This window comes from Emys orbicularis, chromosome 17 (assembly GCF_028017835.1).
Source record: "Emys orbicularis isolate rEmyOrb1 chromosome 17, rEmyOrb1.hap1, whole genome shotgun sequence".
NCBI lineage: Eukaryota > Metazoa > Chordata > Testudines > Emydidae > Emys > Emys orbicularis.
This window is the reverse complement of record NC_088699.1, coordinates 19,281,146-19,307,960: the sequence shown is the minus strand read 5'-3', so window position 1 is coordinate 19,307,960 and position 26,815 is coordinate 19,281,146. Positions and strand designations below refer to the sequence as shown.

Genomic DNA, 26,815 nt, shown 5'->3' with positions numbered 1-26,815 from the left:
CTGAGTAGAAGGTTGCAGCTTGAATTGCTTCCTTTGGGGGGCTGGCATATGAAGCCTCAAGGACTTCGGAGTTGCCCGGGAGTCTTTCAGGCTGTAGAGCCTAGTGTCTGTTTGCTCCGAGAAGAGCCCTAAACAGTCAAAAGGCAAGTCCTGAATACTCTGTTGGACTTAATGCGGGAGTCCTGACATTTGAAGCCATGAGCTCCTTCTCATGGCTACCGCAGTTGCCATAGTATGGGTTGCTGAGTCCAGCGAATCTAGGGAGGCCTGTAAGGAGGTCCTCGTGAGGACCTTGCCTTCCTCCAGGAGAGCAGCAAACTCCAAACAGGAGTCTGCAGGCAGCAGTTCCTGAAACTTGGACAGTATGTTCCAGGAATTAAAGCTATGGTGGCTAAGGACTGCCTGCTGGTTGGAAAAGCAAAGCTGGAGCCCCCTGATAGAATACACCTTCCTACCGAAGAGATCCAGCTTCTTCGCCTCCTTTGACTTAGGAGTTGTCCCCAGTTGTCCCTGCCTTTCCTTTTGGTTGGCAGCCTCCAGCACCAGAGTGCCCGACTGAGGATGAGTAAACAGGTACTCATACCCTTTGGAGAGCTCAAATTTTGAGCCACCCTCCGGAGCAACTCTTGGTGTGCACTGTTGTCCATGACAGGCAGTGGTGGAAGTATCCGCCACCGCTTCATCCAGGGAGGATGAGGAAGGTGCACCGGGTCTTCCTGGCCCTCTTGTTCACGGATCCTCTTGCAGCAAAACGCCCTGTGCGGTGCTGGGAGTGGTGATGGTTTCCAGGCCTGAGCCCATCTTGGTACCGGCTCCAGTCAGTGCCCGCCTGCATGCCTATCTCCTGCCCTCGCGCAGGTTTCCAGGCTACAGATGTTGATGATGATGGGACCCATGCCTCCGAAGCCACTGACAAGGATCCAGACCCAGGCCCTTGGGGGGGTTGGTGGTAGGCCCATGGGGCCCAGAAGGGCCATTGAGCCGGCACCTGCCATTGCGGAGGCCAGGACATCATGGGTAATGGCTTCCCTTCCTCTTATCTAGAGCAGTGCTGGCTTCGCCTAGAGGCGTACGACTCTGCCTCCGATCCGACAAGGACTCCGACCTTGATGACCAAGGCGATGCAGAGCGAGATGTTGCCAGGGAGCGGTGCCGTGGTGAGGGCGAGCAGTGCTTCTTCATCGTCGGCTTGCCCCTAGAGGGCATGGTGCCTCTTTGCGGCACCGGTGCTGGTGACTGCGCTGTCATAGCTATGAAGTCCCTAGCCGCCGCAAAGATGTCCAGTGTAGAGGGATGGTCTAGGTCCCCCTCCCGACACTCCCATGGACTTGATAGAAGTCCCTGTCAGGCTAGAGTCAATGGTGCCGGAGGAGTTGGAGCAAAAGCAGGGTGTCCTGGCGCAAGACGCACCTCGCTGGTGCCTCCTTGCTCTACCACCTTAGTGGGAGAGCGACCTCTGTCTGTCTTCTTTCTCTAGTGCGGCACCAGTGAATGGGAGCGGTGCCGGAAACTCGCATCAGAGGAGGTCTTCGGCGCCGGGGAATGGTGGTGCTGAGGGTCCCTGGAGCCGGAGTCCTTTCTTGGCGCTGCGGCCTCTCTTACAGAGGCCAGTGAGCTCCGCACCGAAGTGCTGGGCCTGGGGTCAGACACCGCCCGTGCTGGCTTTGGATGAAGGGCCGACTCCATGACGAACAGTTTCAGCCTAAAGTCCCTCTCTTTTTTGGTCCTTGGGCAGAAGCCTCTGCAGATCTTACACTTTTCCGTTTGATGGGCTTCCCCCAAGCATTCAGACAGGAGTCATGTGGATCTCCCTTTGGCATAGGCTTCAGACAGGACCTGCATGGTTTGAGACCGAGGCATGCCCCAGTCCTCGAGATGGGAAACATGGTTGGGAGGGGGAACCCCCAACTGAAACTTATCTAAATCTAATTAAACTACTTGAACTAACAACATTTTTTTAAACTATTTACAGGTAACAAGGAGAAAAAAGTCCACTAGGGGATAGCTTGCTGTTAGCAAGAGAGGAGCTGCTCCTATGACCATCACTGGTGGCAAGAAGGAACTGAAGAGGTAGCGCCATGAAGGCGCGACTCCAGGGGGCTCCACAGCCGACCCGATGGGTACTGCTGGGGGAAAACCTTCCAGTGATGTGCACGCGGCGCACACACACCTACTTGGAATCGACATGAGCAATCTTTTGAAGATGAACAATTGTACTGGGCTCTGGATGCAATTTGAGCCAAAACTCTACTTCTGTGCTTTTTGTGGTTTTGAGTTATTCTTTATTGTTCCAAGAACACGGATTTGTGGCTTTATTTAACAAGCATTTTTAATCTACGGTTTGTGAAGAAATTATGTAAGCATTTAACACTTACTTTAATTCTTTCTTAACCTCTTCATAGTCAGCCTGTGTTTTCAGTTTTTCTTCCAGTTGCTTAAAAAAAAAGAAAAAAGAAATTTAATTATTTGGATGTGGGGGGGGGTAAACTTTCAAAATAGTCTTTAAATTATTTCTTTGATACAGAAAAGAGTGCATGAGTCAGGAGTTACTACTGAACCTAATTTACATACAATAGAAAACAAACTATAAATAATTAAATTAAACCAAATTGTTGTTGATGCTCTTTTCCTTGTTTACAAAGCACCAAGCATTGTACAATTGACAATGTGACAATTTGTTTGTAAATGTATTGCATTATACAAACGTTAACATTTTCACAAAGCTATTAAAGTAAAAAAATAAGAGTTGTATTTTGGAATATGCTGTACTGCTATTGTATAGTCTTGTCTACAATAAGAAAAGGGTTCAAGAAGCTATTGACCAGAATGCCTTAGGCTTGCAACACTTGTTCAATGCCTTGTGTCCAAACAAAACAGCTTGTAGCAAGTGGTTTTACAAGCATTACTTATTGCAATAACTAATATGATTATACACTGAAGAGGAACCAATAAGACTGCACCACTGAGACTTGCTGAGCAGATTTTTTGCTTGGGTCTGGCTAATCTGCTGCAATCTTAATGGTTTGTCTTCAGTGCGGAGAAGAGGCCACAAGCACTGACCCTCCTTACATAACCCATAATGCAATGTCACGCATGTGGACATTACCCAAAAGCCCCTGTGCTCAACATCAGTGCTCAGCACTGTAGGATAAATGCTCCAGGAATCCTAAACTGTAGTGTTAGGATTGTTGCCAACTATGATGTTTGCAGATGCCACATTACTGGTAGACACTGTACAAATAAAGAACTAAAGAGACAGTCCCTGCCCCAAAGAGCTTACAATCTAAATCGTTTCCTTGCTTAGTACAGACACAGCCTAGCTACGCAAGAGAATAACAAGAGAATTTCTTGGGCTTACAACTTCCACAGACAAGTTGGGGTTGGTTCTGCTTTATTTGACTGGCTTAATTTTTGTTCCGCTAACTGATCCAAAATGATAATCGGTATCTGAAGTAAAAATAAATACACTCCTCCCCTTGCAACTTTGACAGTAGCAGTGCATTTTTGAAGCATGACACAAGCAAAGCCAATATATTTACAGCAATAAAGTATAGGTGGCATGAAATAACCAGGTGCCAACTTTTTATGCACTGAAAATTTGTGATGGTAACATCTGCACAGAATCCAAAAGCTCACTAAGGGTATGTCTACACTACAAAATTAGGTTGATTTTATAGAAGTCGATTTTTTAGAATTCGATTTTATACAGTCTATTGCGTATGTTCACACTAAGCGCATTAAGTCGGCGGAGTGCGTCCTCACTACCGCGGCTAGCATCGACTTACAGAGCGGTGCACTGTGGGTAGCTATCCCACAGTTCCCGCAGTCTCCGCTGGCCATTGGAATTCTGGGTTAAGCTCCCAATGCCTGATGGGGCAAAAACTTTGTCGCGGGTGGTTTTGGGTACATGTCGTCAGGCCCCCCTGCCTCCCCCCTTCCGTGAAAGCAACGGCAGACAATCGTTTCACACCTTTTTTCTGGGGTCCCGTCCGCCGGACCCGCTCAGCCCGCTGCCTGCCTGGATGATTGGAACCCCAGGCAGGCAGTGGGCTGAGTGGGGCCGGAGGACGGAGCCCCAGACTGGCAGCAGGCTGAGCGGCTCAGTCCGCTGCCGGTCTAGGGCTCTGTCCGCCAGCTCCTGCCAGCCGGGGTCCTGCTCAGCCCCGCTCAGCTGGTAGACCTCGGTGAAGTCGATCGGGGTGCCTGGACAGACATGGCTATCCTCCTCTTAGAGCACCGAATGGGAGTGACTCCAGGTCATTCTCTTCTTTAAGTTTCGTCTCATAGAGATTCAGTCCTGCCTGGAATATCATGTGAGCTGGAGGCTTCTGCCTCAGGCTGCTCTCCCAGCCGGCAGCACCGCGCGGTTGCACCTACCCCAGCCTGCCCCTTGCTCCCATGGCTCATGAAGCCTGGACAGCAGTAAGGAGCAGTTCAACTTGTGGAATGACAAATCCAGAATGAAGGATTGCACTCTATGGGCCATGTTAAGATTATTTCAGAGTCCTAGATCGCATTTAGTCCCTATAAAAGGCTTCATGAAAATTTTCCCCCACCCCTAACAAAAATGTTAATTTATTAGAGCAGCTGAAAGGGTAAGGAACCCGGGACTATAACTTAGCGAGAGCTTCCATATTATTTAACTCATAATTGATATAATTCAAAGTAAAATTTCACAGCGCGGTCTGTTCTAAGACTAAAAATGCAGGAGGGGAGTCAGAAAAAGGAACAGTGACCTGTTTCTGCCCGGTTTCGAACCAGGGACGTTTCACGTGTTAGGTGAACATGATAACCACTACACTACGGGGCTATATCTATGGCCTTCCTGCTCACAAAGTGGTCATGCCCCCGGCCAAGGCTGACACAGCGCGGAGTGCATGTGACACAGCGACCTGGCTCGGGCAGGATCGATAGCGAGGCATGATACTTTTGCCATTAAGCAAACACAGCAATTCTTTCCTGGACTCTGCCACTGAATGCCTCCATGCATTATTACGCTGTGCCCTATCAGTGCAGGAGGACTGCATGAGCTCGGAAAACATGTCATCGCGAGTGCATTTTTTTCGCCTTCTAATCTGTGATAACCTCAGGGACGGAGATGATAGGTGGAGCGTAGAAACATTCTGGGAGGACTGCATGGTCACCTGTGCTGCTGAGTTCGCCACGCTGGCCAAACAGGAAATGAAATTCAAAAGTTCCCGGGGCTTTTCCTGTGTACCTGGCTAGTGCATCTGAGTTCAAAGTGCTGTCCAGAGCGGTCACAATGGAGCACTCTGGGATAGCTCCTGGAGGCCAATACCGTCAAATTAGTCCACACTACCCCAAATTCGACCCGGCGATGTCGATTTCAGCGCTAATCCCCTCGTCAGGGAGGAGTACAGAAATCAATTTTAAGAGCCCTTTAAGTCGACAAAAATGGCTTTGTCGTGTGGATGGGTGCAGGGTTAAATTGATCTAACGCTGCTAAATTCGACCGAAACTCGTAGTGTAGACCAGGGCTAAATGTCAAACTACTTTCACTGAAGAAAAGAAAAAAAGGTGCCACAAGTACTCCTGTTCTTTCAACAGATTAGACAGCTAATCACCTGAGTACCTGGATAGCCCTGATGACTTCAATGAGACGTCTTCAGAGGGTAAAGATAGCAGAGCTGGGTCTTATTAGACAAAAATCTATCTTGTCACTTTTTAGAATATGGCAAACACATCAGGTAGAAAGACTGACTGAAGGAAAGAACTGCCAACCCAGTAATGAACTCATCATCATCACTGGTTCTCATGCCTACTATTAAAGAAACTAAACAAAAGTCTTCAAGACCTGAAAGGATACAAGGATAATTCAGACAATCTAGTAAAATATTTGCATTTGCGTCCAGTTGCAGAACTTTTTCTTCTGAAACTGCAACATGGCTGGAATTTACCCCTTTTTTCTTTTAATCCACACTTTCCCCATAGCTCCTACCAGGCATTTCTGGTTGTCATTTCAGCCCTTCCTGGCATGTCAATTACTGTAATCTCTGTTTGCAAGGTTTGGAAATTCTCTGAAAAACAGAAACATGTAGGAACAGGAAATGGCCATCTGGTTCATCATGCTGCCCCTTTTTAAACCTATCTTTCTGCTTTTTGATATCAGACTCTTCAATCCTCACATCCTCACTATATTTCTTAGACTATTTGCTTCAAATGTTCTCTCTTATAATGTATTACATACCTATTTCTGTGTACCTGAAATAATTCTGCCCATTTCCTCTTTTTACTTCTAGTTTCCACATTGTAAAATTAGGACAGTTTGATCAACTTTGCTACAATGGATTCAACGGAAGTGTTAATGAAAAAGAAATGATCCCATCCAATTAAAAACACCCAGAGCCAAGTAGCAGGAGATGCTATTATGCCAGCTACTCATCAAGCAACATCTTCTAACAAATCATCATCACAGTGAATTCCAGGAAAGCAGAGCAGATTTTAACTTGTGGAACTCACAGCTCTAAGGATATTAATGAAGTGAGTAGCTTTTTACGAAGTTAGACAGGAAAATGAATAACCTCTATAGTTATTCTAGTTATGTGAAAAATAATAAGGGCTATTGGGATTAACACAAAACTTCTATATTTGGCGTAGTATGGCACATTTTGGAGCTTTCCTCTGAAGCAGCCAACAATGGCCATTAATCAAAGGAAGGATACTTGAACTAGTAGGATTAGAAGGACACTGGATTTTGTTCTTGAATAGCAATAACTATGGGTGAGTTTTTAACCCCTCTAACGTACCCCGTGCTGCTCTCAGGAAAACCTCGAAGGATATCCTGCACATTTTAAACAAGCTCTGTATATAATGCCACCTCTTTACAAAAGTGTTGCACATTTGTGTAATCCTGATGTCCAAGATCATGCCAGTGACACTTCAGTTCCTTGAGCTTTCTGTAAAGCCAGATACAGCAACTCATAGGGGTAACCAACTGTTCAAGTTACAGCTTGACACTGTGGAAAGTGTCCTTAGTGCACCAGAGAATCTGGCTCAACATTTACAAACCAGACCTGGTCACTAGCACTGAAGCAGGGAGAAGTAAAGGAGCCAGCCAGCCCCCGAGGCTAGAGAAGGGATTCAGCTTTCAACCTTTCTAGGGGTACGTCCAGACTACCTGCCGTATCGGCGGGTAGCCATCGATTTATCAGGGATCGATATATCGCGTCTCGTTAAGACGCGATATATCGATCCCCCCACTGTACACCAGGCCTAAGTGTTCTAAAAGAGCCTGCTAGTGTGTCTACTGAGAGGGCTGCTGAATCAGAACATCCCACTTTGGCCACATCTCTTTGCCAGCCATTTCTAACAACTTTGTTGATCCTTCTACAGCCAACACCCACGATCTAATACTTTCATGTGATTTAAAACCTGGGGTGCATTACAATCCATCCTTCTTTTGACACTAGCTCTCAGATCCACAAACTTTGTGTTATTATGTGACATACAGTGACAATCGAAATGTAAACAACTGTCAAGTTACTCTGACTAAGTGTTGCAACAGAAAGCCATGTAATGCAGTGGATTAAAAATAGTAACACTAATACCAATCTGGTTATTGCATTAGTTACTACTGCAGGGATATGCTAAGTAGAAAGGCCTTTTATAGGGATACTTATCAAATACAGGATAACTAACATGACTTCCACTTGTAAGCCAGCCTTAATGTTATGTGCAGTTTCATACAGCTATATTTCAGGAAGTTTTAAGAATAGATATGTGATTGTTATCACTGCCCAAAGCAACAAAACATTATCTACAGCTTTTGTTTTCGATGTGAAGATGTCTCCCTTGGAGCCTCAAACATACAGATCAATCTTATAACAGGATGGCAACACAGGAAGATAGTAACATTAAAACAACTAAAATACTTTGAACACTACAATAAAGCAAATACCAGGAGCGGCCAAACTTACTGGCCCTCCGAGCCGCATATGACAATCTTCAGAAGTTTGAGTTCTTACAGGAACCGGGGATCGGGGTTTCAGCCCCAATCCTGCTGAAGCCCCAAGCCCTGGCATGTGCGCCTCGCAGGGCTGAAACCCTGAGATCCTCCTCCCTGCTGGACAGAAGTTCCTACCCCACTGCAAGGCAGAGGTCCCAAGCTCCCCCCACCCAGTCTGGTAGGTGGAGAGTGGGGGCGGGGGGTAGAGGGGAGGCCACCACTGGCATATACCCATTGTTCCGGAGCGGAAACCCCATAATTAATATAGAGATTGCTGCCAAGGAAATTTTGCACTTTATACTTTTAGTAAACAATACAAATAAACACATCTGACAGTACAATCTGTATGTAATCAGACCATTTAGGTATTTGGCATCTCCCCAGCCAATCATTATTGTAAAACGTATTAGTGTGGTAATTGTCTCAAACAACCCTGTAAAATGCACAGAGCAAAGAATAATAAAAGGTTCAAACTGTGAAACAATCTGAAGGAACTAATCTCTTGCTCTAAATATCAACCTGGTTAATTCAGGCAAAATAAAGTGTGTTCTAACATCCCCCAAAGTCTAAAAATACTCCAATCAGAAGGTGGGTGTGAAAAATATTTCTACAAAGCAGCTTAGGAAGCGTCATCTGATCAAGAAATCAACTTGCATTTATTATACAAAAGAACATACAAATGCCAAGTGTCAGAGTGCCCACTAGATTCTACCTTTTCCGAAAATACTTTTAAAGTAATAATTACATTATTATTAAATAAATAATTAAAACAGCTCTCTTTTGTTAGACTTGCCTAGGGTATGATAGGGGGTTAATAGTTAAATAATAACTAACCATCTTTTAGATTGCATTATCACTTAAAATCAAAGAGCACACACACAAGTAGTCAATTAACCTAGGTCATTTGGTGCCAGGGAGACAGGATCTCTTGGCTAACCAGGGCTACTACATTTTTGCTGGATAGTGGAGAAGTTCGGACTCCAACTGACAAGGGGTTAAGATAGTTACAGTTAGAAAAGTCTTGATACTAGTGGATAGATTCTAATGATTACATCAGATGAAGATAAGGAAGCAATGATTTTGAAAGACATTGAAAGTATTGCTGAATTGTTTCATTAAACCACGCAGTATTAAAGAATTCCCCCAAGATATGGATAAAGAACATTGCTTTCATCTGTAAAACTGATTCATTTTTTGTGAAGGCAACCATTAAAATCTTAGCTATTTTAGAAGCAATTGCTTTATAATCAAAATTTAAGGTCTACAAAACACTATTTTGACACAGTTCTGTGTAGAACAGAGTTCAGATCTCAGCTTTACCAGCACCAAAGAACAGACAGGTAAATTACAGAATAATAATGTCACAAATAGGGACAAAATGGCACACATGATAAATTAGATAGAATCAAGGTATCAAAAATCATCACTGAGAACCAAAATATTAGCTTTAGCTGGACAAACCTATGAGAATATATATGAAGATTTCTGAAATGAAAGTCAGAGTTCTTCTGTCACCAGCTCAGATAAAGGACCAATCTTAGTCCCATTAAAGTTAATGGCAAAACTCTTATTGATGATCCAGTTCTAAGGACGTTAAGTTGAACACAGGGGTTCAAGCTATTTTGTCTAAAAAGCTTTATAAAAATATTCACAATAGCAGTAAAGCCAAAGAAAATGTATCCCTCAAATACAGCCCAGTTCCTTCGTCTCTCCACAGAAGTGATGCAAAAACAATGACAGATTGGCAGAGACTGATAACATCATTACTGCTACCAGCAACAAGGGAGACCTAGAAGATTTTTATTTCCTCTACTGAATTTTCATGACAATTTTGCAAGTATGTCTTAGAACATACAGAAAGTGTATTGAGTTGAAGTATTTCAATTCCATCCCTAAAATACATTTTTCCACATAAACTAAACTACAACACAATAGAGCCTGTACTCTCTGAAGAATGTCAGATTTAGAACAGTGTGTCAAGGTTTGCAACTGAGAGCTGAGGCACTTTGATATAGCACAGGGGTGGGCAAACTTTTTGGCCCAAGGGCCACATCTGGGTGGGGAAATTGTATGCAGGGCCATGAATGTAGGGCTGGAACAGGGGGTTGGGGTGTGGGAGGGGGCTCAGGGCAAGGGGTTGGGGTGCAGGAGGGAGTGTGGGAGGGGTTTGGGGTATGGGCTCTGGCCTGGTGCCGCTTACCTCGAGTGGCTCCGGAGTGGCGGTGGCATGCAGCGGGGCTAAGGCAGGCTCCCTGCCTACCCTGGCCCCGCACCGCTCCTGGAAATGGCCAGCATGTCCAGCAGTGGCTCCTAGGAGTGGTGTGGGGCACACGGCTCCACCGCGTGCTGCCCACGCCGTGGGTACCACCCCCGAAGCTCCCATTGGCCGCGGTTCCTTGTTCCTGGCCAATGGGAGTGCGGGGGGCGGTGCCTGCAGGCGAGGGCAGCGCACAGAGCCTGCTGCCCCCCCACCTCGTCCCAGGGGCCGCAGGAACATGGTGCCAGCTGCTTCCGGGAGTGAAGGGCCAGGGCAGGCAGGGACCCTGTCTTAGCCCCGCTGCACCATGGGGCTGGCACTCTTGTGGGCCGGACTGAAAGCCCTGACGGGCTGGATCCAGACCATGGGCCGTAGTTTGCCCTCCCCTGATATAGCAGAGCTAGAGAAACTTACACAGTAACTGCCTAAACCATGTCTGGCTTAAGTTGGCGCTATCAGCCTCTGACTTTCAGGAATGCTAAAACTAGAAATCTTTAATGAAATAACTAAATTAACTTCATTTACTATTTACAGCTTATAGCTGGTAGAACAATGAAAGAGACAGAAGTTAGAGGAAACTGATTCACAACAGATGTCAGGAAAACATTTCTCATGCTTACTGACAGATCAGAAATGTGTGGAATGGTGCACAAAGACAGACAGTGGAAACAAAAGAGAATGGGGTCATTCAAGAAACAGTTAGATATACCGTCCTTGTGGTTTTCAGGAGAGTGCTACTGACTGATATGCAAAAGTCCCAGGACTGGGATACTAGCTACAAATTAGGTACTATCTTGGGGAAAACAGAGCCAAAAATTAAAAATACGTTCTAATAAGGTTAAGAGCCTTCCTTTCAATCCTTATGCTTTCTTGTGTCCGTGCATCCAAACAAGTCCTTTTTCCAATGGGAGAAAAAACCTGGTTGGGTGCATTTACAGGTTGACTGCTGAATGACAGATGTCCCTGACAAAACGGTGATACTGAATGAAGGCTTGGCATAGAGAGTTTAAAGTCCTGAAAGGATTTGCTTTGTGAGTTTTGTTTTGGTTATTTTTCAGACATATACATGGTAGTTCGGTTTTAAAATTATCCTAATTACAGTAATTTGACTCTTCTATGAAAAAATATTATTCAGAAAGGATCTGAACTAAAAATAATGATATATATAAAATCGGAACTGAAAATATAACTGGAAACAGGTAGAGTGAGTTCAACAACAAAATGTCATTAATTAAAACAAACCCCACAAAATGTCAGCAAAACTGCAATTGAACGACATTCTGAAGAAATGACTAATTCAACACAAGGAAAAAATGGTCATTAACTTTCTGTAACTGTTGTTCTTCCAGATGTGTTGCACAAGTCCATTCCACTCTAGGTGCATGCGTGCCCCGAGCAAAGTCACTGGGAATTTTTCTCTCAGTGGTACCTGCCAGAGTGGCTCAAGCACCCTCTGCTTTCACGTGCTGATCGTGCCAATGTAAAGTGCCAACCCAACCCAGTGCCCCCTCAGTTCCTTCTTTCTGGAAAAACTCCGATGCAGAGGGGCAGGGGGGTGGGTCAGGGAATAGACATGGGCAACACATCTTGAAGAACAATAGTTACCGAAGTGACTGTACTTGTGCATTCCACTCTAGGTGACTCACATGCAGTTGAATAGGTGGAGGGATCGGAGTTCATGGACACAGAATGCAGAACAACTCGGTCAAAATTGGCATAATCTCTAGAATGCTGTGTGATGGCATAATAGGAGGAGAACGTGTGCACCGATGACCAGGTCGCTGCTTTACAAATGTCCTGAATAGGGATCTGTGCTAAGAATGCTTGTGACCCTGTGGAACGAGCAGTCAGGATAGCTGGCAGCGAAACACCTGCCTGATCATAACAAGTGTGAATACGTGAAGTAATCCAGGACAAAACTGTCTGTGAAGAGATTGGGAGACCTTTTCATCCTGTCAGCCACAGCTACGAACAGTTGGGTGGACATTTGGAATGGTTTAGTTCTTTTTATGTAGAATGCTAGGGCTCGTCTAACATCCAATAAGTGAAGACACTGTTCATTCCTATTTGCATGTGGCTTTGGGTAAAGGCAGGTAAGTAGATTGCCTGATTGCTATGAAATTGTGAAACCACTTTTGGGAGGAAACTGGGATGAGGCTTTAAAGAAGAATGTGTACAGAGGCTCTGATGTGAGGGCACGTAGCTCCGACACCCTTCTGACCAAAGTGATGGCCACTAAGATTTTTCCAGGAGAGGTATGATAAGGAACACATTGCCAAAGGTTCAAATGGTAGTCCCATAAGCTTTCTACTACCTAGTAGGACCTGACGAACTTGTTCCGAGCAAGGTTGCTCTTTGGGATTTAGCCATGGAGCTTCCAGGCTATTAGATGAAGGGAGCTCAGGTTCCGGTGGAGCATCCAACTGTGGTCCTGGGAAATCAGGTCCAGGTGCAATGGAAGCGGGATTGGAGTTGCTACTGAGAAATCTAGAAGAGTGGGACAACTACAGTGGGTGAGCCCATGCTGGGGCTATCAGAATAACACGGTCCCAGTCCTGCTTAATCTTTTGCATCACTCTGCATGAGTGGAAAAGGGGAAAACAAAGTAAAGATGTTCCGTCCAAGGTAGCAGAAAGGCATCTGTGATAGAACCCGGACTGTGTCCCCATAGGGAGCAGAATTGGTGAGACTTCCTGTTGTACCTGTTCACAAACAGGTCTATCCGGGAAGTCCCCCATTGCTGGAAAATGTCTCTTGCCACATTTGGGCAAAGGGACCACTTGTGGTGACTGGAGAAAGACCTGCTGAGGCAATCTGCCAACTCCTTTAGTGTTCGCAGATGGTAAGAGGACTTGAGATTGATTGAGTGGGCTATGCAAAACTCCCATAGCTGCACTGCTTCTTGACAAAGGAGGGAAAAGCAAGCTCCTCCTTGGCTGTTCTCATGGACGACACTACAGCTATGTTTTACTTCAACAGCCAAGTTTCTGCCCATAATGTGAGGCACAAAGGCCTGACAGGCCAGTCGAACCCGCTCTGAGTTCCCTGACATTGATGCGAAGAGAAAGTTCCACCAAAGACCAGAAGCCCTGAGTTTTGAGGGGCCCCAGGTGAGCTCCCCAGCCTCCTGCTGGCATGTCTAAGACCAAGGATATTGACGGCTAAGGGTGTATAATGGGAACACCTGCACAAACCGTGAGCGGGTCCAACCACCAATTGAGAGAGATGAGAACCCACTGAGGTACCATGAGTACAGTGTCCAGATGGTGGCCGTTTGGCGAGGCCAGCCACATCTGGAGGGGTCTGAGGCACAGCCTTGCGTGTTGTACCACATATGTGCATGAGGCCATGTGACCTAAAAGTCTCATACAATTTCGGGCTGTTGTGATTAGATGACCTTTAAGGTGCGTTATCAGGGATCCAACTGCATTAAAACACCCCTCTGGGAAGTAGGTCCTGGCCTGAATAGAGCTGAACACCAGCCCAATGAACTCTAACCGCACTGGAGTGAGGGCAGACTTTTCTGCATTTCTCAGAAGGCCTAGGGTGAGTTGGATACTACCTGAGCCCTGGATTGGCCCTTGACTAGCCAGTCATCTAGGTAGGGGTGCAGGACTACCCTTAACCTCCTATGGAAAGCTGCCACTACAGCCATGCCTTTTGTGAACACCCATGAATTTGCAGACAGACCAAATGGGAGGACCGTGACTTGGTAGTGTGAGTGGTTTACTATAAATCTGAGGAAACATCTGTGTCCTTGGTATATCGATATATGAAAATAGCCGTTTCTTAAATCAAGGGCGGCACACCAATCCGCAGGATCCAGAGAGGGAATAATGGATATCAGGGTAACCATGTGGAACTTTATTTTCTAGAGATAGTTGCTGAGCTGCTGCAGATCTAAAATGGGTCTCAAACCTCCCTTGGCTTTTGGGATTAGGAAATAACGGGAGTAGAACCCTTTTCCCCTTAAATTCTGTGGAACCTCTTCCACAGCTCCCACATGAAGGAGAGGTTGAACCTCCTGGACCAGAAGTTCTTTGTGAGAGGGGTCCTGAAGAGGGTCAGGGAGGGAGGGTGGCAAGGAGGGGTAGAAATAAACTGGAACGTGTATCCCATTTCCACAGTGCTCAACACTCAATGGTCCATGGTGATACAGGACCACACATTGAAAAAGTAAGGAAGGTGGCTTTCAAATAAAGGAGAAACAGGGTCTGATATCATGGGAACTAGTACAGAGTCCTTGAGCGTCCCATCAAAATGCCTGCTCAGAACCCCCTGGATGTCTGGGTGGGGCAGGCATTGACATCAAGGTAGAAGACAGTGGTGGCCTACACCTAAAACCCCTTCTTCTCTACGGATCCTGACTGGCAGCTGGGGCAGAGAACCAGATGGGCTATTGAGGTCTGTAGTGCTTCCTTGAAGGAGCTGATGTGTACAATCCCAGAGACTTAAGGATCGTCTTGGAGTCTTTTAGACTATGAAGCTTCACATCAGTCTGCTCTGAAAAGAGTGACATTCCTTCAAAAGGTAGATCCTGAAGGGTTTGCTAGACCTCCTGTGGGAATCCTGAGAACTGTAGCCATGAACTCCTGCGCATGGCCACTGCCGAAGCCACAGATCTGGCTGCTGAGTCAGCTGCATCCAAAGCAACTTGCAATGAGGCCCTCGCCACTGATTTTCTCTCGTCCACCAGTGAAGAGAACCCTTGTCTAGCCTCTTGTGGGAGCAAGTCCTTGAATTTCTGCATGGAGTCCCACATATTAAAATAATACCTGCCCAGCAGTGCCTGCTGGTTTGAAATTCTGAGTTGTAACTCTCCAGTAGAATTACCTTTCTGACTGAACACATCTAACTTCTTTGAGGGGGCAGGGATAGCTCAGTGGTTTGAGCATTGGCCTGCTAAACCCAGGGTTGTAAGTTCAATCCTTAAGGGGGCCACTTAGGGATCTGGGGCAAAATCAGTACTTGGTCCTGCTAGTGAAGGCAGGGTGCTAGACTCGATGACCTTTCAAGGTCCCTTCCAGTTCTAGGAGATAAAATAAATTAATGGAGATATCCTATTTTATTTATATTTGATTTTGGGGCTGCACCCTGATGACCCTGCCTTTCTCTCTCATTGGCAGCAGCTAACACCAGGGATCCCTGGGAGGGAAGGGATGGGTGCACAGGAACTCATAACTCTGGGCAGGAACAAAGTCTGTGTGTTCAGCCCTTTTTGCCGTGGAGGCAAGGAGATCTGCCACAAGGTCTCAACAGGGTCCATAATGGCCTTATTGACAGGCAGGGCTACTTTTGAGGGGCCCGCAGCAGCTAAAATGTCAACCAGGCTATGGGAGGACACTTTCACTACCTTCACCTGTATGCCCAGACTTAAGGCCACCCTCTTCAACAAGACCAGTGCCATGCTGGAGATGCCTGCACTGAGGCCAGCATAGCCAGCTTCCCTTTTGATGGTAGCAAAGGGCATGGTACTGAACAATGACAGGATCCAGTGGGTTCCCTCCTGTCCAGAGGCACCGATAACGCCAACTCTTGTAATGCCGGTGATACCAGTATCGACAGCAAAAGAAGGTCTCTTGACAGCAGCAAATGCCTGTGGTGTGGTCATGCTGTGCTGCAGATGTAGACAGCTCTTCTGGTACCGGATTTGATGGTGCCTGCATAGGTACCAGAGTCAATGGTGTCAACTTCTGTGGTACCGAGGCAGGGGAGTGCTTTGGTTTAGATTGCACTCTAATCTGATTCCCATGCCTGGCTGTCTTTGGTGCCGGGGATCTCCCAGTCTTGACCGTCTGCATCTTGTGCCTTTTCCTTGGCACTGGGGATGGTGATTGGTGCCGGGACTTTGGTATGGTAGAAGGAGTACTCCTTACCGACACTGAGGCATTTGGTGCAGAGTCCGATTGGCCTGGCTGAGATGGAGGTCTCAGTGCTACCTCCACGAGCAAAAATTTTAGCCTGGCATCCCAGTTCTTCTTCTCCAAGGCTTAAAATCCCTACGTATCTGGCAATGGTCCCTCACATGTGCTTCTTCCAAGTACTTCAGGCAGCTTGAGCATAGCCTTGTTGCAGGAGGCACACGGCTTAAAGTCCTGTGACCAAGGCATGCCTTGGAACCGGAGAACAGATAAAACTCCGCTAAAACACTAAGTTACAGAACTTCACTAAAATTAGCTAAAAGTGACTAAAAACTGACAACTAACTATATACAGAAAGAAGAAAAAGACCACAGAGAGCTTCTATAAGCAAGCATTGCAGTTCCAGTGACTGTCACAGGTGGTAAGAAGGAACTGAGGGGGTGCGGGGTTGGGTGGGTGCTTTATACCAGTGCCATCAACGTGTGGCAGCAGAGGGCACTCAAGCTGTCCCGACAGGTACCACTGGCGGAAAAAATCCCAGTGACTGTGCTCGAGCATGGACACACCTAGAGTTGAATGTACACGTGCAATCACTCGAAGAACACACTGTGCCACTCACAACTACAATGAATCTGCACTAGTGAACTACTACATGTTTACCTAAGAGTCCTACTCTGAATAAGGAATGAGCCAACTGTGCTGAATGCACAACTGATCCTTACTTTAAGTGTGCTGTTCTTGGCAGTCAGCTGCTGCTCCAGCTGTGATATCTGGCTGGTGGAGTTCTCACGAAGTTTGGTGAGGTTGCCTTGGAGTCTCTGGACATCTTCTACGAGCTGGGCAATTTCACGTTCTTTTGCAGCCAGTTCCACCTCCAAGCTAGATCGCGTCAGCACCTCTATGGCCTGCTCCTAATGTGAAAGAAATAACATTATACCATATCAATAAAGGCAACATGCTCAAACAGGAGTTTGGTCAGGACCAAGCTTGGAACTGGAAGTCAGAAACTCCTAAATTCTAACCCTGGCTCTGCCACTGACTTACTCTGTAGACATGGGAATTTAAGCTCCCTGTGTCTCAGGTGGCTCATGTGTAAGATGGGGATAATGGAGAAAACAGATTTAGCTACATCACATGGGTGTTGGAAGGACCCAGGAGTTAATGTCTGCACAATAACTGAGACAATGCTTTGAAGATACAAAATGCTCTATTTAACATTATTGAATAATATTAATGATAGTGCTTTGCTGGAAATGAAATCTTGTGCTTTAAAAATAATCAGATAGTATGCCATTTTGGAAGAATGGGGGGGGGGGAATGTTTGGCCTATAAATTACAGAAAAAGCATGTTTTTGGCTACTGGGACTACATCCACCAAATGTTTCAGGTATCATTCCCAGAAATACTGCCACAGAAAGTGCTATTGTTTGCTGATGTTTGTTTACTCCTGGGAACATTGAGGAGAATAATAATGGCCCAGACTCTCTCCTCCCAAGGAAAAGTACACAGGAAGGGATCACTAGGAGGAAGACATTTTCCTGAGTATTTCCTTGTAGAAATCTCCCTCCCCAAATCAGGCTTTGCTAAAATGCTGAGGGGGCTTGCCCTCAAACCTAGAATCAGAACATACCATAAGAATGGCCATACTGCATCAGACCAATGGTCCATCTAGCCCAATAGCCTGTCTTCCCACAGTGGCCAATACCAGGTGCTTCAGAGGGAATGAACAAAACAGGCAACCATTCCCTGTTATCCATTCCCAGTTTCTGGAAATAGCCATTGATGGGCCCATCGCCCATGAACTTATCTAATTCTTTTTAGACTCCCTCTATAGTTTTGGCTTTCACAGCATCCCCCTGGCAATGAGTTCCACAGGCTAACTGTGTGTTGTGTAAAGAAGTACTTTCTTTTGTTTGTTTTAAACCTTCCACCTATTAATTTCATTGAGACCCCCCTGGTTCTAGTGTTATCTGAAGGAGTAAATAAAACGTCCTTATTCACTTTTTCTGTATCGTTCATGATTTTATAGACCTCTATCATAGCCCCCCTTAGTTGTCTCTTTTCCAAACTCAGTAATCCCAATCTTTTAAATCTCTTCTCATATGGAAACTGTTCCATATCCTTAATCATTTTTGTTGCCCTTTTCTGTACCTTTTCCAATTCTAACATATATTTTTTTGAGATGGGGTGATCAGAACTGCCCATAGCATTCAATGTTTGGGTGTACCATGGCACATCCCCATTATTGTGGCTTCCTAGCTGCCAACATCTCCTAGGACAGTGAGGCAGGAACTAGGAGGGAGATAGATAAGGGAAGAGGGAGATGGAGCTATGTTTTATCTTTTTCACCTACTTTTTATGGGACCAGATAGGGCCTGGGTAAAGTAGACTTGCACCCCTGGCCCCACCCCACCTTTTTTCTTCAATTTCAACTTCTTCCCCAGCAAACAGACCATGTAGAGAGGTCAAGTATTGTGCTGTGGAAGCAGCTTCCATGCAGAATTGGGGCTCCCATGCAGAATTAGATCAAATCCTTGTGCAGAAGGGATACTGCATGTTCAGATCTAGGGAGCATGATCTAGCCCAGTACTTGATGCTTATATAGCAATCTTCATTCAAAGACCGCTAAGCACTTTTACAAACTTTAAGGAATAAATCTCACAGTATGCTGAGGTAGGTAAGTATCCATTTTACTAATGGATGAAGTGGGCCACCCAGATGGCGAGCGACATGCCAAAGCTCACACCATGAGTCAGTGGTGAAAACCCAACTCATAAATGTTGACATCTAGAACCTCTTGTTACAACAAATGACACTGCCAGATACTGGATACCCCTGTATTTTCCAGTGTAGAAATAAACTAAATGCCTTTTCCATATCTTCCCAACACTTATCTTGATTTCCAATGTCTACATACTAGTGTCATATCTCACACAGAGAGGTAAAATAATAATAATAATAATTATATATGGCGATATACCTATCTCATAGAGCTGGAAGGGACCCTGAAAGGTCATTGAGTCCAGCCCCCTGCCTTCACTAGCAGGACCAATTTTGCCCCAGATCCCTAAGTGGCCCCCTCAAGGATTGAACTCACAACCCTGGGTTTAGTAGGCCAATGCTCAAACCACTGAGCTATCCCTATCTGAACAGCAGTTAACAATGCCCTCCTATTACAGTGAATTATACTTTTTATCTTAAAAAAACCCTCTAATTTGCTTGCATGAAACATCACAAATTCTGTAACTGTCTATTGCATATCTCTATTGAGACCAGAACACAAGTTTGAAATAAGATAGATAATAATCATTTTAATCCTGCAATAGTTGTCATATTAAATATGAATGAGGTGCAAAAGTAGTATTAAATACAAGAAAAACCTAATGCTAAAATAAGAAGGCTGGAATATAAACTGGGAAGAGACAGGTAATTCAAAGTTAAGGCTAATATTCTGACTTTTTTTTATGCTGTTAGGTCTTGATTCTGCTCTGGTTAACTTCAGTGAGAATATCACTGGGCACTTAAACAGTTTTTTAGGCATTTTGGTACTGTACCAAAAGTACTTTTAAGGCAACTATGTATTTTTCTGTCTGATATGGAGCAGTGAATGTATTTGATTCATAATAAAAAATAGCACATCAGGAATCATTTTTATTAAATTAGTCAGTAGCAATCAGAGCCAATTTTCCATTTTTTAAGGTAAACAACACCTATTAGTCACCTTGATAGGCTAAACTCAAAAGGAATTGTCCTTTCAAATATGGTGGTTATTAATCCAGAAAAAGTCTGAGGAACGTAATGCTCTGTGCCTGGAAGGTGGAACAGGCAAAGGGATAGTGTAAACCATCTCCAAAAACAAAACAAGTACATCTATTGCATTTTAAAATACTTGGAGGAAGACCCAAAAAACCCCTAAAAGTCAATAAAAATAAGAAGGAGAATGCATTATATCAGTTTGCTAACTTTTTCCTATTTGCTTATGAACTAATTTTTCATAGTAGGAGGAGATATTTGGTGAAAGATACTACCACAGTCTAAAATATATTTTTTAAACTTTCTTCTAGAACCATATTCTAAGAACAATATGACAGTGTAGGCAATGCTCGTGGTTGGTTGAAGTCACTTGGCCTACCTACAGCCTCATGCCTCACTATGTACCCAACGCATGTGTTAATAACCTATTAATGCAAGCCCTGTCGTATGGCATTGCTCAATTTATTTTTCAGCTGTCGCAGCTTCTATCAACTCGAAAGAATCTTTGATAGCTGTTGCTATCTGCCTGGACTCCCTGAGCAGTCGCTGAACGAGTGCTGCCCAGCTCATACTAGCATCCAAAGAGCAGATGGGATTTCCACTCCTGTCCCCCGTCTTTGACTGCCTCCAATCCCAATGAATAGTTTGTCCAACAAAAATGTAACCAACTTACAATTCCCAGGAACACCATTTTGTTTCAGTTAAAATATTATTCCAAACAGATTTTTTTTATATAACTCTGAGCATAAATTGAAAGAACTGGACTGCAGGAATGTCAGAAACCTGTAAGAGTAGGTAAATATTTTCTCACCACATCAGGTGCCTTCTGGATCTGTGTAGCAAGTTGGAGAGATTTGTTAGCTGACGAGAGCTGCTCCCTTAAGGTTTCTGCCTCTCTCTGAGCCACCTCTGCCCTCTGAAGGAAATGAAAAGGGGTGAAAAGAGAAAGTACATTTAGTTTAACAACTGACAATTATTACAAGAACATTCATCAATTCATGCCTGACTGACTATAATTGATTTTCCTAAACACTGAACCTAATAAATGTTAGGAAAAATACATAGAATGTGATGGATTTTTATTTTAAACAGTACAAGGAAGAAATAATTGAGCGATTATGACAGTAATTTAACGCTAGGAGCAAGGAATCCCCTGCTGATACTAATACTGTGGCCCACTGAATTTCCCAGACTGAATAAATACAAGTGGAAATGGAGTCTTTTTATTCAATTTCTTTCTATTCTTCTACACACCAAGCAGATTTTATTGCAGGATTCCTCATGGGAATAATTCTCACGGGCAAACACTGAATTAAAAGACATTCTGGCTATTCTCCCTAAAATATACAAATGCTGTGGGTTATCTTTCTTCAGCAATTATTTGCCAAAAAGTGAATGGTGAAGTTTTGTCCTTTTCAGCTCTTCTATTTATGTAACAATGTTTAACCCCTCCAAATCCAACAAATTTGCATACGTCAGATACCAGCTACTGACAATTTCAGCAATATCTGATAAGCTTTTGGGGGTCAGGGACTGTCTTTTTGTTCTGTTTGTACAGTGCCTAGCACAATGGGGTCCTAACCATGATTGGCGCTCCCAAGCACTACTGCAATATAAATAATAATTTTTAAAAGATTAAAAAAACGTAGGTTTCAGGGGAAAGCATGTCCACACAGGAGTTTGGATGGGGATTGGTGGATCACAGATGACTTCAGAGGGCATGTGGGAGAAAAAGTGCTTTCTATTACCTGTTCTCAAGTTCCAATTAAGAAAAACAGCACAAAAATCTAATTATTTTTACAGCACACTCCACTTTTGGCTTACTAGAAGTAAAAGTGATTCTTATCCACCCTGATTATCACCTGCTCCATCTGGTCCCACCAATTAAAATATCACTTCTCTTCCAGTACAAAGCAACTACAATCACCGTTTAGGCCCACTGCTCAGAACACGTTGATCCCTTTTCTGAATCCCTGAGCTGGTTCAGTCCTGCCTCCAGATGAAGCACACCATACTAACAATCAATCACTCTAAAGGCTCTGTGCAATCCTGCCCCTATCTACACTGCAAATTTTGTCTCTGTGATCCAACTTGTCTCCTTTACTATGCCAATGATCAGCTCCCTTTATTCTCTTCTCCCACTCTCTCCTTCATGCTTTCTTCACACATCACTTTACACCTGGAACGATCTTCCAATTTCTGTGAAACATACTCCCTCCCCTCTTCAATAAATCCCTCCTGCAAGGTCCACAAACTTTAACAAAAACAAAGCTTATATCTATTTTCTTGGTGTCACCTGTATTTTTTGTCTGATCGTTGTCTGACTTTCAAATTGTAAGCGACACTGAACAGCAACTGTGTGTTAATTCAGATCTCATTCAGCATACTATCAGCAATTAAATATGTAATTTGTGATACTTTCTTGCAACATTTTGATGATTTTGCATAGGTTTCACAATAGTTGTTGAGAACAAATGTGGAACTGTACAAGTTCTAATAACTAGTACGAGACACTTAATCAGCATACCATATGTGTGATACATGAAAAGATGCCCGAAGCAGTCTTTTTCCGGTAATACTATTCCTCACTAAAGGGAAACTAAACTGGTTTCCATAAATGGATAAAGTTGGGAAGGAAAACTGGACTAGCAAGTCTTATCAGGATAATTTATTTTCTCTCATTTACATTAGATGAATGTGAGAAAATATCAGAGGGGTAGTCATGTTAGTCTGTATCCACAAAAACAACGAGGAGTCCGATGGCACCTTAGCGACTAACAGATTTATTTAGGCATAAGCTTCCCTGGGTAAAAAATAAGAGGTGTCAATACCAACAGAGGGAAAATTGCTTTTGTAGTGAGCCAGCCACTCCCAGTCCCTATTCAAGCCCAAATTAATGGTGTTAAGTTTGCAAATGAATTGTAGCTCTGCAGTTTCTCTTTGAAATCTGTTTTTGAAGTTTTTTGTTGAAGGATGGTTACTTTTAAATCTGCTATTGAAAGTCCAGGGAGATTGATGTGTTCTCCTATTGGCTTTTGTATGTTACCATTCCTGATGTCTGATTTGTGTCCATTTATTCTTTTATTATTTAATTTTTATTTATTTATTTATTCTTCTCTACGTAAAAGGGAATAGGGACTGGGAGTGGCTGGCTCACTACAAAAGCAATTTTCCTTCTGTTGGTATTGACACCTTCTCATCAATTATTGGGAGTGGCCCACATCCACCCTGACTGAATTGGCCTTGCCAACACTGGTTCTCCACTTGTAAGGTAACTCCCTTCTCTTCATCTGCCAGTATCTGCATACCTGTATCTGTAATTTTCACTCCATGCATCTGAAGAAGTGGGTTTTTTACCCACGAAAGCTTATGCCTAAATAAATCTGTTAGTCGTTAAGGTGCCATCGGACTCCTCGTTGTTTTTGTGAGAAAATATTTATCTAATAATTGCTAAATAACTACTGCAAAACAGAACAAGTTACTACACTGTGTTGTTACTACATCTAGTATTGTATAAGTAATGGGTTTTTCACCCTTAAGCAATTCTGCTGATGGCTCCCATTCATAGCAGCATTGTTTTGAGAATCTATTCACTTTGCATGCAAATAAACCACAGAGGATATTTCTAATAGATGTTACATCTGCATATACTGTAAGCTGTCAGCTGCCCTTCCTCCCCAATAGTTTCCCTAGCCAATTTAGCACATCTGTTGTAATCTTGTGAATAATATTAAACAAGATTTCATACTATCCATTGCTATGAAAGAAATCAACAAGTTTCAGACAACTCTGATAGGAAAATATGGAAAACTATGTTTTTTTGTTTTGTTTTGTTTTGTTTTTTAAGACTATATGGTCTTCAGGGTAATGACTGTGTATGCCTCAGCATTTGAAAAGCACTTAGTAAACTTCTGGATGCTCCTGCAATATAAATAATAAAATTACCACACACAAAAAATGTGGAAAAAGAAAGTTAAGGTTGCAAAATCAAGCACTCAAAAGTTGGAAATGCCACAAAAAGGCTTCCTGTGCAATCTTAGTTGACCTCCCCTTGTGCATATGCATTATGATACAATCTTCAGTTGCATGATCACATGCTATTTTTTTCCCCAAAGGACCCAGGCCTGAATCAGTGCGCAGAAGGCATGGTGTTCAACAGCTAAGCAGCTATTCAATATTTTATTTTATCCTTGTTGTTCAATTACTAGCCCTGTGACTTATTTACTGCTCATTATTCAAACTTCAAACACTAATGTATTTGCACACATCCCCTGTAAGAGGAATGGGTATTATCCCAATTTTACACATGGACAGCTGAGGCACACAGAAATTAAAGTAAAAATTATTCACTAATTTTTGGTGCTCAATTTTGGACAACTAGAACCTGATTCTTCAGACTACTTCACATTCTATAGCACATCATAGGTTTAAAGCACAGTTCCCATTGACTTCAGTTGCAGCAATGAGTACTCAACACTTCCGCAAATTAGACTTGAGGGTCTCAAGGCGGACACCAGGAAATGAGGAATACTCAATTAATGGCCATCTATGAGAAGTTTGGCTTAAATGATTTGCCTACCACCACACTTCTCCTCTGGCAGAGGTTTGGATAAAATCCAATTCTCTAGGGCAGCATTTAACTGCCTTAACTACAAGACCATCCTTTCTCTTCCTGCAGTCCCCTGTCTCATTCACTACAAACCTTCCAACTTTTGCCACAAATGAAGCATGGGTCCTGCAGACAATGGCCTCCTTCAGTACACAACCCTGATTTCTCCATAGAACACCATCCATTCTGTACTCTGAATAAGGCACTTGTCCTGAGGAAAAGGGGAATATGTCCCAGTCTTCTACCCACCTCGACCCAGTTTCCTTGTCCATCCAGCCCCAGTCTTTCCCTGCCTCGATTGCTAGCTTCCATTTCCACTCTCCAGTTACAGTTTGCTCCATGCTTCCCCGACGCCAGCAGGGGGAACACTGAAAGCAAAGGAGAGTCTCTTTGCTATCAGTTCTGGTGCCCAGCACCACAGCAGCCTATATCAACCAGAAGCAGAAATTGCAAGGAAAGTCCTGCTCAGCCCCTGCATCCCCAATTTGGAGAGTGCTCAGTATTGACAGAATCATCAGAGAATTTAGTTGCCAAACTATAACAAGTCTCAACTGAGGATGTACAAACAGATTTCTCAGAGGCTTAAATAGAGCAAACTTGGACATTTTTTTGCCACAGGAACAACAGACCGCACATCCTTGATACAAAGGACACCTGCCTTTGCCAAGTTTCAGGTCCCTGCTCCAAAGTGAGCACTAGAGCTTCTTAGCAAAACAGTTACAAGAATTTTAACATGGGAAAAACATTTTCCCATATCTCATTCTCAGAAATGGCTGTGCAGTTTTTGCTGAAAGATAGGGGGGAAAAAATCAGCCAGAGCCAAACACCCAGCATGGGAAACTTCTGCCCAAACTGTTAAGTGTTTGGCAAAGTTTAAGACACGGGGTCTTTTAATGAGAAGTGTCAGTTAACTAAGTATAGATATCACTAACAGCTCTGCCTATAATAATTAAATCTATTGTAATAGATAGCTGTGCCTATTCGTGCTAAAGTGCCTGGCTTCTTTCTAAATATCTTAAATAAAAGACTGCCCACACCATCAGAAATGACCAGTGAAAGTCAGTCACATTGCTAACATTGAGAAAGACCATCCCCATTCTCCATGCATCCAATGAAACTGTATTTTTGGATACTTCAGTCAGATGAATCTTCTCTGTTCCATGTAGCTAATATTCTAGCACAGAATTCTCACTTCCTTTACTAAAATATGTAAATACTATACTGCTTAGTAGTGAAGCCAATTAATAGTCATGACCATTGCCATGTGCATTTCATTTTGTTAAAAAATACATGCAATGTATTTGGTATAACTTATTTTTGTAGAGCTTAATGACAGGATGAAGATCATGAACTGAGTAGAATATTAACTTGATCAAAGACCAGAGCTATGATTGGAAAAATGGGATACTTTATTTAAAGATCTTTCCCTTCAGAGTTCTATCAGTTGAATTGTCTTTTCTTATATACATACAACACATAGCAAACATTACTACAAACACTAAAGTGTAATGCATATTACCAGGAGTAGCTCTGTTGAAACTAATAGATCTAGTTATGGCCCGGTAGGGTCTGCAGTATAGAGCCCTCTGTTTGCAGACCATCCCACAGCAGCCATGCTCTTTTCGAGCATCTAGTTGACTAAGGCATATTAGTGGAATATGCTTCATTTCCACCCCTAACTTTTCAACCATTTTGAAGCCTTAGTCTGCATCAAGTTTCACAGAAAAGGAGGGTATTATCAGAAAATCAGTGACATGAAAAGCTCTCCAGGGCTTTGGCACCAATTTTTGCAGCATTGGAGAACTATATAAACAACATCAAACAGAAGAGCTTGGGTTGTCTTCAGTCTCATTTTCAGGCTATTCAATTTTCCTTTACTCACTGAAACACTGCCAGGTAAATGTGCTTCCAGTTGGAAGCCGAGCTTTTACAGGAGACTCCTGGACATCTATGAAAATAATATTAAACATACTTTGCAATTAGATAGCACTTTCTATGCAACAATCTCAACACATTTTTTCTTCTTCTGTGGCATCTCCATTACTGGAGATTTGCATCCATGGTAGCGCATTCTCTACAATCTTCTGCTAATCCCGTTGTGGATAAATAGTCCTTTTGATCCACTCAGGATATCACACTGTCCATCCAATAGCATCTTTCTCTGCCTTGTCTGTCAGTAATTTTCCTTTCCAGTGCCTGAAAACATGCACTGCCCACTGAGTGCCTTAAAATGTGCCCTGAAAATCCAATCTTTCTTTTCATAAGATCTCTGACTAGTATTTGCTGACCAACCATTTTCTATTGGTTAGATGATATTTTCAGAATTCTTCTATAACATCATAATTTGAAGTACTGTAGCACTGGTTTAC

At 43.6% G+C, this 26,815-nt stretch overlaps 1 protein-coding gene across 1 annotated transcript in view; it reads right to left on the bottom strand.

Annotated features, from left to right (window-relative positions):
- CUX1 (cut like homeobox 1) overlaps window positions 1-26,815 on the bottom strand; it is a 321,902-nt gene that overhangs the window by 50,537 nt on the left and 244,550 nt on the right. The window contains exons 10-12 of the mRNA XM_065418515.1: window positions 20,649-20,753; window positions 16,807-16,995; window positions 2,376-2,434 (exon numbers count right to left, since the gene is read on the bottom strand). Coding sequence (XP_065274587.1) covers window positions 2,376-2,434; window positions 16,807-16,995; window positions 20,649-20,753 — 353 coding nt within the window. The remainder of the gene's footprint in view (window positions 1-2,375; window positions 2,435-16,806; window positions 16,996-20,648; window positions 20,754-26,815) is intronic.